This window comes from Oncorhynchus tshawytscha, linkage group LG07 (genome assembly GCF_018296145.1).
Source record: "Oncorhynchus tshawytscha isolate Ot180627B linkage group LG07, Otsh_v2.0, whole genome shotgun sequence".
Taxonomy (NCBI): Eukaryota; Metazoa; Chordata; class Actinopteri; order Salmoniformes; family Salmonidae; genus Oncorhynchus; species Oncorhynchus tshawytscha.
In genome coordinates, this window is record NC_056435.1 from 52,894,239 (window position 1) to 52,910,500 (window position 16,262).

The window sequence follows — 16,262 nt, forward strand, 5'->3', positions numbered from 1 at the left end:
CTGTTTGAGAAGGTTTGAATCCTAGGCAACTTGCCTACGCGTTGTTTGAAGTACAATATACCAACATAGCTTCTGTAGTAGGTCAAAGCTGTTTGCTGGAAAACCTTGGTAGAGCATGGGTGAAGTAGGCATTGAGATGCTCATGTGAATTTTCTTTCTTTTTGGCTTCAGACCAAAGTCTACTTCTCAACTAAAGCATTTTTTTCTAGTCTCAGGCCCATCAACATATATAGCTGCACAAATGTACAGAAATAGAACAAGTCACACAATTAAATGCAAACCAAACCGAGTTGAGTCTAGGGTTAGGGTTGAACCTGGCTGTGGACATGAAGCTAGGGTAAGGGTTAGGATTAGGGTACATTTTAGGATTAGGGTTGAACTGGCATGTGGACATGAAGCTAGGGTTAGGGTTATGTTTAGGGCAAATAGTTTTTCTGTGGCCATGTAACCTGAACAGGAATAACTCTGGCCCCTAAGCCCTTATTATAGCCAATGGAGTTTTTGCTGGTCAGGTCACAATAGCCTACTTCTGATGCTGAGGCTTCAGAATCTGAAAAAGTTTAGACCTTTCTTGTCTTCTCTTGACCACACATCATCACCTGCTTAACTTGTGATTTCCTCACCACATCAATAGCCAGAGATATGCATGGTATCCACGGGCAGCTGGGAAAGCATGGACATGTTCATACAGTACTGATGGTCCTATAACACAATACCTCACTCACAGCAATGGGTATTACTGTACATCTACTATAAGACCTAGAAAATCTCTCACTTCCACAATGTACAGCATGTCTATGGGATGTCTGGTCTGGAGCTGGGGGCGCTACTGGGCTGCAGCCTGTAGACATCTTTTTTCTGGGGGGGTGGGGGGGGTAGATCAGATGGAATATTGCAGATAGATTGTGGCTTCTATCAATGTAATTGTCTGCATAATTTCCAATCCCTCATATATATATTTTTGTAAATATACACTACCTTTCAAAAGTTTTGGGTCACTTAGAAATGTCCATGTTTTTGAAAGAAAAGCACATTTTCTGTTCATTAAAATATCATCAAATTGATAAGAAATACAGTGTAGACATTGTTAATGTTTTAAATTACTATTGTAACTGGGAATGGCAGATTTTTTATGGAATATCTACATAGGTGTACAGAGACACATTATCAGCAACCATCACCCCTGTGTTCCGACGGCACGTTGTGTTAGCTAATCCAAGTTTATAATTTTAAAAGGCTAATTGATCATTAGAAAACCCTTTTGCAATTATGTTAGCACAGCTGAAAACTGTTGTGCTCATTAAAGAAGCAATAACCTGGCCTTCTTTAGACGAGTTGAGTATCTAGAGCATAAGCATTTGTGGGTTCAATTACAGGCTCAAAATGGCTAGAAACAAAGACCTTTCTTCTGAAACTTGTCAGTCTATTATTTTTCAGAGAAATTAAGGCTATTCCATGCGAGAAATTGCCAGGAAACTGAAGATCTCATACAATGCTGTGTACTACTCCCTTCACAGAACAGCGCAAACTGGCTCTAACCAAAATACAAAGAGGAGTGGGAGGCCCCGGTGCACAACTGAGCAACAGGGCAAGTACATTAGAGTGTCTAGTTTGAGAAACAGACGCCTCACAAGTCCTCAACAAGTCCTCAACTGTCATTAAATAGTACCCACAAAACACCAGTCTCAATGACCCACCAATCCTGAAGAATTGCAGGAACATTCTCCTGGAACAGGGTGATAAAATCAACAGTGAAGAGGCGACTCCGGGATGCTGGCCTTCTAGGCAGAGTTCCTTTGTTCAGAGTCTGTGTTCTTTTGCCCATCTTAGTTTTTTATTTTTATTGGCCAGTCTTAGATATGGCTTTTTCTTTGCAACTCTGCCTAGAGGGCCAGCATCCCAAACTATTACTATATCATCGATCAATTGACTATGACTTTTCAAATCACCCAGCAGTGCTATTTGCAGAGTTATCTCCGAGTAAGTTTCGCAATTTTTCAAATTGTGAACCTGCGACCAAAAACAATCTACATATGGGCAGTACCAAAACAAGTAATCTACTAATTCTGTCTCTTCGCAGCAAAATCTGCAGAGCTGAGATGGTTGTATCTCCAATATACACTGCTCAAAAAAATAAAGGGAACACTAAAATAACACATCCTAGATCTGAATGAATGAAATATTCTTATTAAATACTTTTTCCTTTACATAGTTGAATGTGCTGACAACAAAATCACACAAAAATGATCAATGGAAATCAAATTTATCAACCCATGGAGGTCTGGATTTGGAGTCACACTCAAAATTAAAGTGGAAAACCACACTACATGCTGATCCAACTTTGATGTAATATCCTTAAAACAAGTCAAAATGAGGCTAAGTAGTGTGTGTGGCCTCCACGTGCCTGTATGACCTCCATACAACGCCTGGGCATGCTCCTGATGAGTCTGTGCTCCTGGACAGTCTGTGGTGCAACGTGGCGTTGGCAACGTGGCATCTGGGACATGGCAACGTGGCATCTGGGACACATCTGGGACCTGGATTCAGGTCTGGGGAACGGGCGGGCCAGTCCATAGCATCAATATCTTCCTCTTGCAGGAACTGCTGACACACTCCAGCATTAGGAGGAACCCAGGGCCAACCGCACCAGCATATGGTCTCCCAAGGGGTCTGAGGATCTCATCTCGGTAACTAATGGCAGTCAGGCTACCTCTGGCGAGCACATGGAGGGCTGTGCGCCCCGCCCCCAAAGAAATGCCACCCCACACCATGACTGACCCACCGCCAAACCGGTCATGCTGGAGGATGTTGCAGGCAGCAGAACGTTCTCCACGGCGTCTCCAGACTCTGTCACGTCTGTCACGTGCTCAGTGTGAACCTGCTTTCATCTGTGAAGAGCACAGGGCGCCAGTGGCGAATTTGCCAATCTTGGTGTTCTCTGGCAAATGCCAAACGTCCTGCACGGTGTTGGGCTGTAAGCACAACCCCCACCTGTGGACATCGGGCCCTCATACCACCCTCATGGAGTTTGTTTCTGGCCGTTTGAGCAGACACATGCACATTTGTGGCCTGCTGGAGGTCATTTTGCAGGGCTCTGGCAGTGCCCCTCCTTGCACAAAGGCGGAGGTAGCGGTCCTGTTGCTGGGTTGTTGCCCTCCTACTGCCTCCTCCACGTCTCCTGATGTACTGGCCTGTCTCCTGGTAGCGCCTCCATGTTCTGGACACTACGCTTACAGACACAGCAAACCTTCTTGCCACAGCTCGCATTGATGTTCCATCCTGGATGAGCTGAACTACCTGAGCCACTTGTGTGGGTTGTAGACTCCGTCTCATGCTACCACTAGAGTGAAAGCACCGCCAGCATTCAAAAGTGACCAAACATCAGCCAGGAAGCATAGGAACTGAGAAGTGGTCTGTGGTCCCCACCTGCAGAACCACTCCTTTATTGGGGGTGTCTTGCTAATTGCCTATAATTTCCACCTATTGTCTATTCAACTTGCACAACAGCATGTGAAATTTATTGTCAATCAGTGTTGCTTCCTTAGTGGACAGTTTGATTTCACAGAAGTGTGATTGACTTGGAGTTACATTGTGTTGTTTAAGTGTTCCCTTTATTTTTTTGAGCAGTGTATATAACATTTTATTGGTTGCAAGAATTTGATATTATAATTTATATTTAAAAACTCTACATTTTGAATCCGGCTACGTTTTGTGTACCAGTTCATAAATCATGTGCCATGGAATAAGTACATTGAAATCTCCTCCCAATTATTTTGTAACCTGTATGGTGCAGCTGTCAATTTCTTGGTCCTGGTATACTTTTTTATTTATCACAATTTTTCTTTAGCCAATTTTGGTCTTTAATGCAGGGCAGACAGACAAGTTCCTTACCTTCTCCCCTTTCCACTTGCCTCCATTTTTTGCAACCTTTACACAGCTTAGTTGACCCTCTTCTTCTTCTGAGTATGGGTGGCACAGGAGGTTGCTGAGGAGAGGACAGCCCATAATAATAGCTGGTACAGAGTACATGGAATGGCTTCAAACACATGGTTCCCATGTGTTTGAAGTACAGCATTTGATACCATTCCACTTATTCCATTCCAGCCATTCCCACAAGCTCGTCCTCCACAATAAAGGTGCCACCAATGTCCTTTGATGAGTATTATAGATAGATTAACTGACATCTCAAAAATAATGCGCATGCTTCAATGGGGCAGAAGTCCATGTGTTGCATTTCAAGCATTTCAAGCATTTCACTACATCTGCAATAACATCTGCTAATTATATATGTGACCAATACAATTTGATTTGATTCTGAATGGCCAGATAGCTAGCAACAATGACAAGAAACTGCCATGTGGGGAATTGTAATGGCTCTTTTCAGCCAGTTTTATCTTGTTTTTGTTTTGAGGTGTTTTGACTGATTTCATGTCAATGCTAATATGGAAAAAATTCCTAAACATCAAATAAAGTGATTTATTTGAGAGACAACAAGTGGTCATTGCACAAATGCATTTATGTTTTCAATAAACATTGGAGTCTAAATATGGTTTACATTTTGTCACCAATCTAAGTTTTGCCCCATAGTTGCTCACATGTTGGTTTTGTGGCTGTTCATTAGGACAAAATGGGAGCAAACGGGCTGAAACAGGGAGGAAATATCTGAACTTGTCAATTAAGAATAATTGTTTTCATTTTCCATGGCAAAGCATTTTTCTACAGTGTGCACTAATGAATACGACCCTGGACTGGTTTGCATTACGTTCCTGTGGGACCTGGGCCAGGTAAAGTTACTACTTCTAATAAGCCACAGAGTGCATGGCAGGCTAATCATCACCAAGTCAATGATATCACAACAATGAGTAACCTATCTATTTTAGGTGTCCGTATTGAAATGTGTTTGTGAGATCATGTTGCCATATCACTATGACATTCATATCACAGTTTAGTCCTACTGTAGGAAACGTTCCACGTTCTCCTTTTCATATCAAGTGGAGAGTTTTAAAAAGTATCCTGCAGAGTTCCCAATCTGAGTTGTCTCTATTGGATCAGATGGGCAGGGTAGATCACTGGAGCAGTCTGTATATAGTCCTCTCTCTAGGTATTTATATCCTGCAGCAGGGAGTGTCTCTCCCCTCTCCCCTTACCTTCTCCCTCTCCCCTCTCCCCTCTCCTCTCCCCTCTCTCCCTGGGTATGGGGAAGTGATCCACACACCAAGCCCCTTTGAAAATTCCAACCAGGCCAGTCTCACTTTCCCAATATAACCCATTGCTGCTAGCCACACCCATGTGAACAGCCTGGTGGCCATCCTCTGTCTGAAAGTGTCACAGTTTGACAGTGTGGTGTGAGTGTGTAGGTATGTGTGTAGGCAGAGTGAGTCTTTCTGGTCCTGTTACTCTCTACACTCCCATATTTGAATAATTGTTGTATTTAATTGAAATTCATTCTAAAAACAGTAGTTGTTCCCTTGAAAAGGCACCATGATGAGAAAGACAGATCCAGTGGAGACAAATATTGACCTGGGAGACACTGATGATGAAGACCTTGATGCAGACCTGTATGAGGAACATGAGGAGCCTCAGCTGCTATGGAAGGCTGAACTGGGGGACAGGATGGATGAGGTGGAAGCTGTGTCCCCGTTAGTGGATCTTAGTGACATCAAGCCCCTCCTGAATGAGAGAGACCCTCGAGGAGTCAACAAGTGTTTGAAGGTATATCACACAACCTCACATCAATGCATCAACCCATAAAAACAGGAGCTAACTGCTAACCAGACAACATTTGTTTTGTGTTAATACATGTTTGTCAATTTGAATGACTTCATGAATTAGTTCTTTGTGCTTTCAGGATTGTACCCAATTAGTCAAACATAATTACTTAAACGATCAAACAAATCTGAAGAGTATTATATTTCTATAGACATGTGGCATGTCCCAGTTGTTTTTTGTATACTTGCACTGCCCTCTGCTGGTCATGTCATTGACTGCAGTTTATCTATATTTTCCTTTGAGTGTCAAAAACAAACTGTCTGTCTATAAACAATCACCCCAAGATTATGATTCTGCCTCTAGGTGAGCTTTGAGGATGTGATAGCAGAGCCGGCGTCAGTACGTAGCGGAGACAGAGTGTGGATCTGGAGCAACGCCCTGTTCGAGGTCACCAGGGTCTGGATCTACCGCATAGTGACCGTCCTGCTGGCCGTCCCTGTATCCATCATCACCGGACTGATCTTCGCCATCCTCAGCTTCCTACACATATGGTACGTCTATAATATCAGTTCACTGTTCACTGAATACAATACATGCCAACTGGGCATACACGTCATTTCAATGAAATGATGTTGAACCAACATGAAATAGACGTTGAAATGACATCTGTGCCCAGTGGGTGAACCATAAGTTACCATCTTGAAACTCTTCTCTTCTCTTACTCCCTGTATTCTCTATCTAATCCTGAAAGGTTCTTTAGCCCATTCGTGCATCATATCCTTATAATCACATACTGGCTGCAGAGCCTATGGAGCATCGTACTGGACATTGGTGTCCGCCCATTCCTCACTAGTGCAGCAAAGTGCTACGATGGAATCAGACTTCGCCTGACTCTGGAATGACAGAATTATTGGACCTTCACACAAAATCAAGGATTTGGAATATGGGCTTGTTCCCAATGTTACCCTACTATGGAATGTCCTCTTGGGAGACTATCAGGCCTGGGCAAAGTATTTGTAGGATGCTCTAGGATCAGACCAGGGGCACAACTACAGGCTTTTTGGTGGATCATGGGATCTTACAACTGAACTGAGATCAGTGTGATTGATCAAAACTGTATACTTTTTAAAAACAATTTCCAACAAGGTGATTGGTTACTTATCTAAGATGTCGTCAGAAGTTAAGGTGAAAAGGGGAATGTGTAAAAGATTCACACTCATTTAGGATAATGTTGTATCTGGTATGCACTTGAACTGTGCTTTGAGTTGTCCTTTTCTCATGTGATAGTGTCAGATGATTCCCATGTTTGATGAGCACATTCAGTATTATTCAGACAGCACTGGTGTACAGTGTTATTTCAATAAAACCTGACCACACAGTTCAAAATGTGACTCCACAATTTTTTGTGGTAGAGTAGAACATTAACGTTTACTATAGCTTTACTTTTATCATATATATTCTGATGAAAATTGGATTGCAGGATATCTAAAATAAAGTGTTAAAGATTTTGATCAATATGCAGCAATATCAGATTTGTTTTCATATTCAAAACCATTCAATTGAAATATCCCCTATTCTTCTAAGAGACACAACTTTTCTCAATATCAATGTTGTACTCAGTACAGTAATACGATTCAAGTAGCTGGGTTCTTGTTATTGTATTATGACCTGATTATGTCATCAGCCATTCTTATGCTAACATCTAGTACCTCATTACATCTTCACTTCACAGCTCAGGGTCTGGACGCTGCTCTCTTCCTCCCTGGAAAGGCCCCTGCCTTCCCAGAATAGGAAATGGGGCACTTCAATTAATTAAACTAGCACAGGCAAAGTACCTGTATTTGAAGTGAATCGTGTTTCACACACACAACTGGCCTGAATGTTTATTGCTTGACAGTACTCAGTGGTACCACTCAAGACCTCCTCTATGAGGTGAGGAGTTTGTCCTGTAGTGAATGTTATCATGAGAAAAGCAGATTTTACATAATCAGGTCACCATGGGTGAGAAGGAATATATCAAACGTTTGGATTTTACTGTACCACTTTTAAAAAACAAAATATCCTCCCAATTGACATCAAATCAAATCAAAATCAAATCAAATCAAATCAAATTTTATTTGTCACATGGTTAGCAGATGTTAATGCGAGTGTAGCGAAATGCTTGTGCTTCTAGTTCCGACAATGCAGTAATAACCAACAAGTAATCTAACTAACAATTCCAAAACTACTGTCTTATACACAGTGTAAGGGGATAAAGAATATGTACATAAGGATATATGAATGAGTGATGGTACAGAGCAGCATAGGCAAGATACAGTAGCTGATATCGAGTACAGTATATACATATGAGATGAGTATGTAAACAAAGTGGCATAGTTAAAGTGGCTAGTGATACATGTATTACATAAGGATGCAGTCGATGATATAGAGTACAGTATATACGTATGCATAGGAGATGAATAATGTAGGGTATGTAAACATTATATAAGGTAGCATTGTTTAAAGTGGCTAGTGATATATTTACATCATTTCCCATCAATTCCCATTATTAAAGTGGCTGGAGTTGAGTCAGTGTCAGTGTCAGTGTGTTGGCAGCAGCCACTCAATGTTAGTGGTGGCTGTTTAACAGTCTGATGGCCTTGAGATAGAAGCTGTTTTTCAGTCTCTCGGTCCCAGCTTTGATGCACCTGTACTGACCTCGCCTTCTGGATGATAGCGGGGTGAACAGGCAGTGGCTCGGGTGGTTGATGTCCTTGATGATCTTTATGGCCTTCCTGTAACATCGGGTGGTGTAGGTGTCCTGGAGGGCAGGTAGTTTGCCCCCGGTGATGCGTTGTGCAGACCTCACTACCCTCTGGAGAGCCTTACGGTTGTGGGCGGAGCAGTTGCCGTACCAGGCGGTGATACAGCCCGCCAGGATGCTCTCGATTGTGCATCTGTAGAAGTTTGTGAGTGCTTTTGGTGACAAGCCAAATTTCTTCAGCCTCCTGAGGTTGAAGAGGCGCTGCTGCGCCTTCTTCACGATGCTGTCTGTGTGAGTGGACCAATTCAGTTTGTCTGTGATGTGTATGCCGAGGAACTTAAAACTTGCTACCCTCTCCACTACTGTTCCATCGATGTGGATAGGGGGTGTTCCCTCTGCTGTTTCCTGAAGTCCACAATCATCTCCTTAGTTTTGTTGACGTTGAGTGTGAGGTTATTTTCCTGACACCACACTCCGAGGGCCCTCACCTCCTCCCTGTAGGCCATCTCGTCGTTGTTGGTAATCAAGCCTACCACTGTTGTGTCGTCCGCAAACTTGATGATTGAGTTGGAGGCGTGCGTGGCCACGCAGTCGTGGGTGAACAGGGAGTACAGGAGAGGGCTCAGAACGCACCCTTGTGGGGCCCCAGTGTTGAGGATCAGCGGGGAGGAGATGTTGTTGCCTACCCTCACCACCTGGGGGCGGCCCGTCAGGAAGTCCAGTACCCAGTTGCACAGGGCGGGGTCGAGACCCAGGGTCTCGAGCTTGATGACGAGCTTGGAGGGTACTATGGTGTTGAATGCCGAGCTGTAGTCGATGAACAGCATTCTCACATAGGTATTCCTCTTGTCCAGATGGGTTAGGGCAGTGTGCAGTGTGGTTGAGATTGCATCGTCTGTGGACCTATTTGGGCGGTAAGCAAATTGGAGTGGGTCTAGGGTGTCAGGTAGGGTGGAGGTGATATGGTCCTTGACTAGTCTCTCAAAGCACTTCATGATGACGGATGTGAGTGCTACGGGGCGGTAGTCGTTTAGCTCAGTTACCTTAGCTTTCTTGGGAACAGGAACAATGGTGGCCCTCTTGAAGCATGTGGGAACAGCAGACTGGTATAGGGATTGATTGAATATGTCCGTAAACACACCGGCCAGCTGGTCTGCGCATGCTCTGAGGACGTGGCTGGGGATGCCGTCTGGGCCTGCAGCCTTGCGAGGGTTAACACGTTTAAATGTCTTACTCACCTCGGCTGCAGTGAAGGAGAGACCGCATGTTTTCATTGCAGGCCGTGTCAGTGGCACTGTATTGTCCTCAAAGCGGGCAAAAAAAGTTATTTAGTCTGCCTGGGAGCAAGACATCCTGGTCCGTGACTGGGCTGGATTTCTTCCTGTAGTCCGTGATTGACTGTAGACCCTGCCACATGCCTCTTGTGTCTGAGCCGTTGAATTGAGATTCTACTTTGTCTCTGTACTGACGCTTAGCTTGTTTAATAGCCTTGCGGAGGGAATAGCTGCACTGTTTGTATTCAGTCATGTTACCAGACACCTTGCCCTGATTAAAAGCAGTGGTTCGTGCTTTCAGTTTCACACGAATGCTGCCATCAATCCACGGTTTCTGGTTAGGGAATGTTTTAATCGTTGCTATGGGAACGACATCTTCAACGCACGTTCTAATGAACTCGCACACCGAATCAGCGTATTTGTCAATGTTGTTATCTGACGCAATACGAAACATCTCCCAGTCCACGTGATGGAAGCAGTCTTGGAGTGTGGAGTCAGCTTGGTCAGACCAGCGTTGAACAGACCTCAGCGTGGGAGCCTCTTGTTTTAGTTTTTGTCTGTAGGCAGGGATCAACAAAATGGAGTCATGGTCAGCTTTTCCGAAAGGGGGGAGGGGCAGGGCCTTATATGCGTCGCGGAAGTTAGAGTAACAATGATCCAAGGTCTTTCCACCCCTGGTTGCGCAATCGATATGCTGATCAAATTTAGGGAGTCTTGTTTTCAGATTAGCCTTGTTAAAATCCCCAGCTACAATGAATGCAGCCTCCGGATAAATCGTTTCCAGTTTGCAAAGAGTTAAATAAAGTTCGTTCAGAGCCATCGATGTGTCTGCTTGGGGGGGGATATATACGGCTGTGATTATAATCAAAGAGAATTCTCTTGGTAGATAATGCGGTCTACATTTGATTGTGAGGAATTCTAAATCAGGTGAACAGAAGGATTTGAGTTCCTGTATGTTTCTTTCATCACACCATGTCACGTTAGTCATAAGGCATACGCCCCCGCCCCTCTTCTTACCAGAAAGATGTTTGTTTCTGTCGGCGCGATGCGTGGAGAAACCCGCTGGCTGCACCGCCTCGGATAGCGTCTCTCCAGTGAGCCATGTTTCCGTGAAGCATAGAACGTTACAGTCTCTGATGTCCCTCTGGAATGCTACCCTTGCTCGGATTTCATCAACCTTGTTGTCAAGAGACTGGACATTGGCAAGAAGAATGCTAGGGAGTGGTGCACGGTGTGCCCGTCTCCGGAGTCTGACCAGAAGACCGCCTCGTTTCCCTCTTTTTCGGAGTCGTTTTTTTGGGTCGCTGCATGGAATCCACTCCGTTGTCCTGTTTGTAAGGCAGAACACAGGATCCGCGTCGCGAAAAACATATTCTTGGTCGTACTGATGGTGAGTTGACGCTGATCTTATATTCAGTAGTTCTTCTCGACTGTATGTAATGAAACCTAAGATTTCCTGGGGTACTAATGTAAGAAATAACACGTAAAAAAACAAAAAACTGCATAGTTTCCTAGGAACGCAAAGCGAGGCGGCCATCTCTGTCGGCGCCGGCATTTTAGGCCAATATTAGTTCTTTAAATTAACACTTTTTATCTCCAAATTCATTGTAAGTATTGTGCAATATACAGACATGACAAACAACCAGAGGAAACTATGGTTGACATTTTGTTTTGTTTTATACCATTTCATAATAAAGTCATTATTCCATTTGATAACTGTATATTGCACAATACTTACAATGAATTTGGAGATAAAAAGTGTTAATTTAAAGAACTAATATTGGCCTAAAATGCCTGAATTCGATTATTGTTCCCAAATCCAGGTTGCCCAAAATCTAAATTGTGCCTGGACTGGAATAATACATTATGGCATTTCTCTTGCATTTCAAAGATGATGGTACAATTATTTTTTTTCTTTTTTTTTCTTTGTATTATCTTTTACCAGATCTAATTGGTTATATTCTCCTAAATTAATTTCACATTTACACAAACTTGAAAATGTTTCCTTTCAAATGGTATCAAGAATATGCATATCATTGCTTCAGGTCCTGAGCTACAGGCAGTTAGATTTAGGTATGTCATTTTAGGCGAAAATGGAAAAAAAGGCTCGGATCATTAAGAGGTTTTTAAGCCAATAGTTGGGAGGTGGGGAATTTAATATCATGATGATTACTTACTATATACCGTATATGCATTGCAGTATTTTGTGATTGCTATGGACACACAGGTTTCCATTGTACTGTCCATTTGTGGTTGCTATGGAAACACAGGTTTGAGTGACAAGAAAAAACAGGCAGACCTTCATGGTACATTCCATTTGTGGTTGCTATGGAAACACAGGTTTGTGACAGGAAAAAAAGTGAGCCATGCATGATATATTCCAACACCATCAGCATGCTACATCTCCTGCCAAGTTCCTTTATTTTAGGTGAGTCTCAGGTTTTATGGGGTTAACGCTAGAAAGCATTTTGATGCTGTTTGTCCCCACCGTCCACTCTCAACTTAACGTGTGGTAGTAAATGTATCACAAACTCAAAATGCTTAGGTCTACATGTCAGTCTCAGATCTTTGCACAATTCTCTGTCTTATCAGCATATCCACCTGCTCAATCATATATGACAAGTCTCTCCATGGAGGGACTAACCAGAACATATCTTCGTAGTGTATCATAAGGCATTATATATAGCTGCATCATGGAAAGTGTCATCCAATTCTCTGTACGGACCTCACTTGTCTATATCTGAGCATTGCTATATGGTTGGTGGCACCTTAATTGGGGAGAACAGGCTAGTGGTAATGGCTGGACCAGATCAAGTGGAATGGAATCAAATTCATCAAATATGTTTGATGCCATTCCATTTGCTATGAATCTGGCTATTATTATACCCTTAGCAGACTCCTGTGATCTTCACACTATATTTGGCTACAGTAATTACTATGGTGAACCATCAGGGATGTGTGTAATGCAACATAGGTTTGCTTTTTCCTTTAAGAAATGCTTAGGGTCCCAGTGTGAGGTATGGCATGAGTGTTGATAGAGAATGGGCCTTACTCGTGTGTGTGTGGGTGGTTTGGTTTTACTATCATTGTGGGGACCAGAAGTCCTCACAAAAATAGTGAAATAAGGAAAATTAGGACAAGTGGAAACATTTTGCCAGTCCCCACAAGGAAAAAATATCTTTAAGGCTTAGGGGATAGGTTGAGGGTTAAGGTTACAATTAGTGTTAGGTTAGGGGTTAAGGTTTAGGGTTTGAGGTTAGGGAAAATAGGATTTTGAATGGGAATCAATTGTTTGGTTCCCACAAGGATAGTAAAATAATGTGTGTGTGTGTTTGTGTGTGTGTGTTCATTCTTTAGTGTGTTTACAAGATGTTTATAAGTGATTATTAACGAGAATTTGTTGTAGTCAACAAAGTATGTGTGTAACTGTAGGCTATGTGTTGTGTGTTTGTGTGTTTGTGCTATGCTATGGCTACAGTGGTTACAGTTTGACAGGACAACTAGGGGCAGCTGCCTGCTGGGTGCTGCTGGCATTCCAGGAGTGACATCACAGTGAGGGGAAATCCAGAAGCCTGGGTACAGCCACTCCCTGTCCCACTCCCCACACTGCCTCTTTGACCACTACAGCTACCACTGCCCAGCTCCAGGATAACTACCAGCCTTACTGAGACCGCTCTTCTCGGACCCCTCTACTCTGCCTCGTACCTCTCTGCCCCTCTCCTTTGATTAGCATATGACTGCAACCATGGCTGACATCAACAATGGTTATGAACAAAGGTTTCAGGCAAACGGACATCATAAAGAGATTGACCTGATCAACAGAGACCCCAAGCAAGTCAACGAGGATGTAGTGAAGGTAGGCTATATTACATTTAAGTGTGTGTGTGTGCGTGCGTGCATGTGTGTATGCTCGCACGTGCACTAGAAGTGCTATCCTTTGGGTTACTATTGTGACCATCAAATGTTTCCTGAAACAGCCTGTATCCCTGTAGCTCTTACCAACCCAGCTACAGATAGTGGCTCTATTTCTGGGAAGGCAAACACAAGGGTATGAATGGCAGTGGAACGCAATGTTTATCTGCCAAAACTGCCATCATGGAATTTGTTGTAAATACATGTTTTTACATAATGTCTTTGATGGTTTTCTCTGGTATTCTTTGATTTGCTAATGAATCATTAGGCTTTTATGGTTTTTATGGTTTTAATGGTTTTTATGGCTTTTAGGTTTTTTATGGATTTTATGGCCCTCTGTATATATTCAGTAAGTGTATTTATAGTTACGGGTAGTGGTGTCAGATGGACTGCAGCTTACAAATTCCTTTCCTTTAATTAGATCTGTGACTTTAAAACAGGCGGATTGTTAGAAAGAGAACTTCTATCTATTCATGTTGTAGGAATGTATCCAATTGCCTTATACAGTATTTACTCATGACAGATGAATTTGCTTGGGACAGTGAGAGGTTTCAGGCAATATAATATAGCAGTTTTTAACTGAGCTAAAAGAAGGTCCAGCTGCTGATGGCTGTAGCATAATGTACTACAATACCCATAATGCGTTGCGTAAGATATTAGGTTTTAACTTAGTAAAGATATTCCTGAAGCTAACATAATGGTGTCCTGTCTCATTGCCGTTGGTGTCAGAAGCTGGACCCTTTTATCAATTACAGTACAATGGCCTCTCTGTCTCCCCCTGCAGGTGGACTTTGAGGATGTGATCGCTGAGCCTGATGGGACTCACAGTCTGGATGGGGTGTGGAAAGCCAGTTACACCACCTTCACTGTGTCCAAATACTGGTGCTACCGCATCCTATCAGCCATTTTGGGGATCCCAGTGGCTCTGCTGTGGGGCTTCCTATTCGCTTGCCTCTCCTTCTGCCACATCTGGGCCGTTGTGCCATGCATTAAAAGCTGTCTGATCGAGTCCCAGTGTCTGAGCCGTATCTACTCCCTGGCCATCCACACCTTCTGTGACCCCCTATTCGAAGCCCTGGCAAAAATATTCTCAAGTGTTCGAGTGGTGCTACGGAAGGAGGTGTAGGGTTCAGAAGCATGGGAATGGGACAGGGAGGAAGTGGTTAGGCTGCTCTCCACCCATTTGTTAGCAGATGCTCTCAGCTACATTAACTTACAGTTAGTGAATTCATCTTAAGATAGCTAGCTGAGACAACCACATATCACAGTTGTAGTACATTTTCCCTCAATAAATAAGTTATCAGCAAATACAGTGCTCGTAGGAAAAGACAACTGTATGGTTTTTTTTTGGGGGGCTGAGATGTCTTATTTAATATGGTCTTTGTAGAGGAAGGGTTTCAGACATTTTTTCGGGAAGATGGGCAGGGACTCTGCTGTCCTAGCATCAGGAGGAAGCTGGTTCCACCATTGGGGTGCCAGGACAGAGAAGACTTTGACTGGGCTGAGCGGGAGCGGACCTCCTGTAGGGGTGAGACGAACAGGAGGCCAGAGGTGCCAGAATGGAGTGCTCTGCAGTATGCCACGTAGGCTACTTCCCTGGCCTCCTGTCTGACTGCTGATGCTGGGTCTGGGTCTGACCCATCTTTCAAACATGTGATAGACAGAGATTATTGTGTTCAATCAGAAGACAAGAAGAAGAGTGCTCGCATCTGGGTGCCATAGATGGGGAGGTAAATCCATAGTCTATACAACATGGTACACTACAAACAACACTCATCCATGCTTGATTGATTGATTTGATACTTAAGTATATTCCATGGTCCTTTCTCACATGTTGATGCTGCAATAAATGACTTGTTTAATGTTCCAGGTATATGTGATGTCTGTCTTTAGCGCTCGTTGTGACATAGAATCTTCCTACAGTACTGTATGTAACTGATTTGGAAAAAAATCAGTGAAAGAATTCCCGATATGCTCAGGCAAGGGTGAGGCCAGATAGATCTACACAAACATGTCTCAGTGCCAGTGGTCAAGGTTATATGTAACGTACAGTATCTATAGTTGAAGTCGGAAGTTTACATACCCTTAGGTTGGAGTCATTAAAACTCGTTTTTCAACCACTCCACAAATTTCTTGTTAACAAACTACAGTTTTGGCAAGTCGGTTAGGACATCCACCTTGTTAATGACACACTCATTTTACCAACAATTGTTTACAGACAGATTATTTCACTTATAATTCACTGTATCACAATTCCAGTGGGTCAGAAGTTTACATACACTAAGTTGACTGTGCCTTTAAACAGATTGGAAAATTCCAGAATATGATGTAATGGTTTAGAAGCTTCTAAGAGGCCAATTGACATAATTTGAGTCAATTGGAGGTGTACCTGTGGATGTATTTCAAGGCCTACCTTCAAACTCAGTGTCTCTTTGCTTGACATCATGGGAAAATCAAAAGAAATCAGCCAAGACCTCAGAAAATACATTGTAGACCCTCCACAAGTCTGGTTTATCCTTGGGAGCAATTTCCAAATGCCTGAAGGTACCACGTTCATCTGTACAAACAACAGTATGCAAGTATAAACACCATGGGACCACGTAGCCGTCATACCGCTCAGGAAG

General features: G+C 43.1%; 2 protein-coding genes across 4 annotated transcripts; both read left to right on the forward strand.

The window, feature by feature from the left end:
- Positions 1-5,284: 5,284 nt before the first annotated feature.
- Positions 5,285-13,322, forward strand: LOC112254822 (caveolin-2). 3 transcript variants are annotated; one of them, XM_024427711.2, is made up of 4 exons: positions 5,285-5,357; positions 5,477-5,712; positions 6,073-6,260; positions 6,461-7,269. In XM_024427711.2, exons 2-4 carry the CDS (start codon positions 5,482-5,484, stop codon positions 6,609-6,611), a joined length of 570 nt encoding a protein of 189 aa, XP_024283479.1. In that variant the 5' UTR covers positions 5,285-5,357; positions 5,477-5,481; the 3' UTR covers positions 6,612-7,269. The 3 variants fall into 3 exon arrangements, with proteins under 3 accessions (XP_024283479.1, XP_024283477.1, XP_024283480.1); XM_024427709.2 differs by having other exon boundaries at positions 5,319-5,374; XM_024427712.2 differs by lacking the exon at positions 6,461-7,269 and adding an exon at positions 13,205-13,322 and having other exon boundaries at positions 5,325-5,712.
- A 3-nt stretch (positions 13,323-13,325) lies between these two features.
- LOC112254824 (caveolin-3) lies at positions 13,326-15,504 on the forward strand. The gene is made up of 2 exons (XM_024427713.2): positions 13,326-13,582; positions 14,423-15,504. The coding sequence occupies exons 1-2, from the start codon at positions 13,460-13,462 to the stop codon at positions 14,762-14,764; spliced, it is 465 nt and encodes a 154-aa protein (XP_024283481.1). The 5' UTR covers positions 13,326-13,459; the 3' UTR covers positions 14,765-15,504.
- Positions 15,505-16,262: the final 758 nt, after the last annotated feature.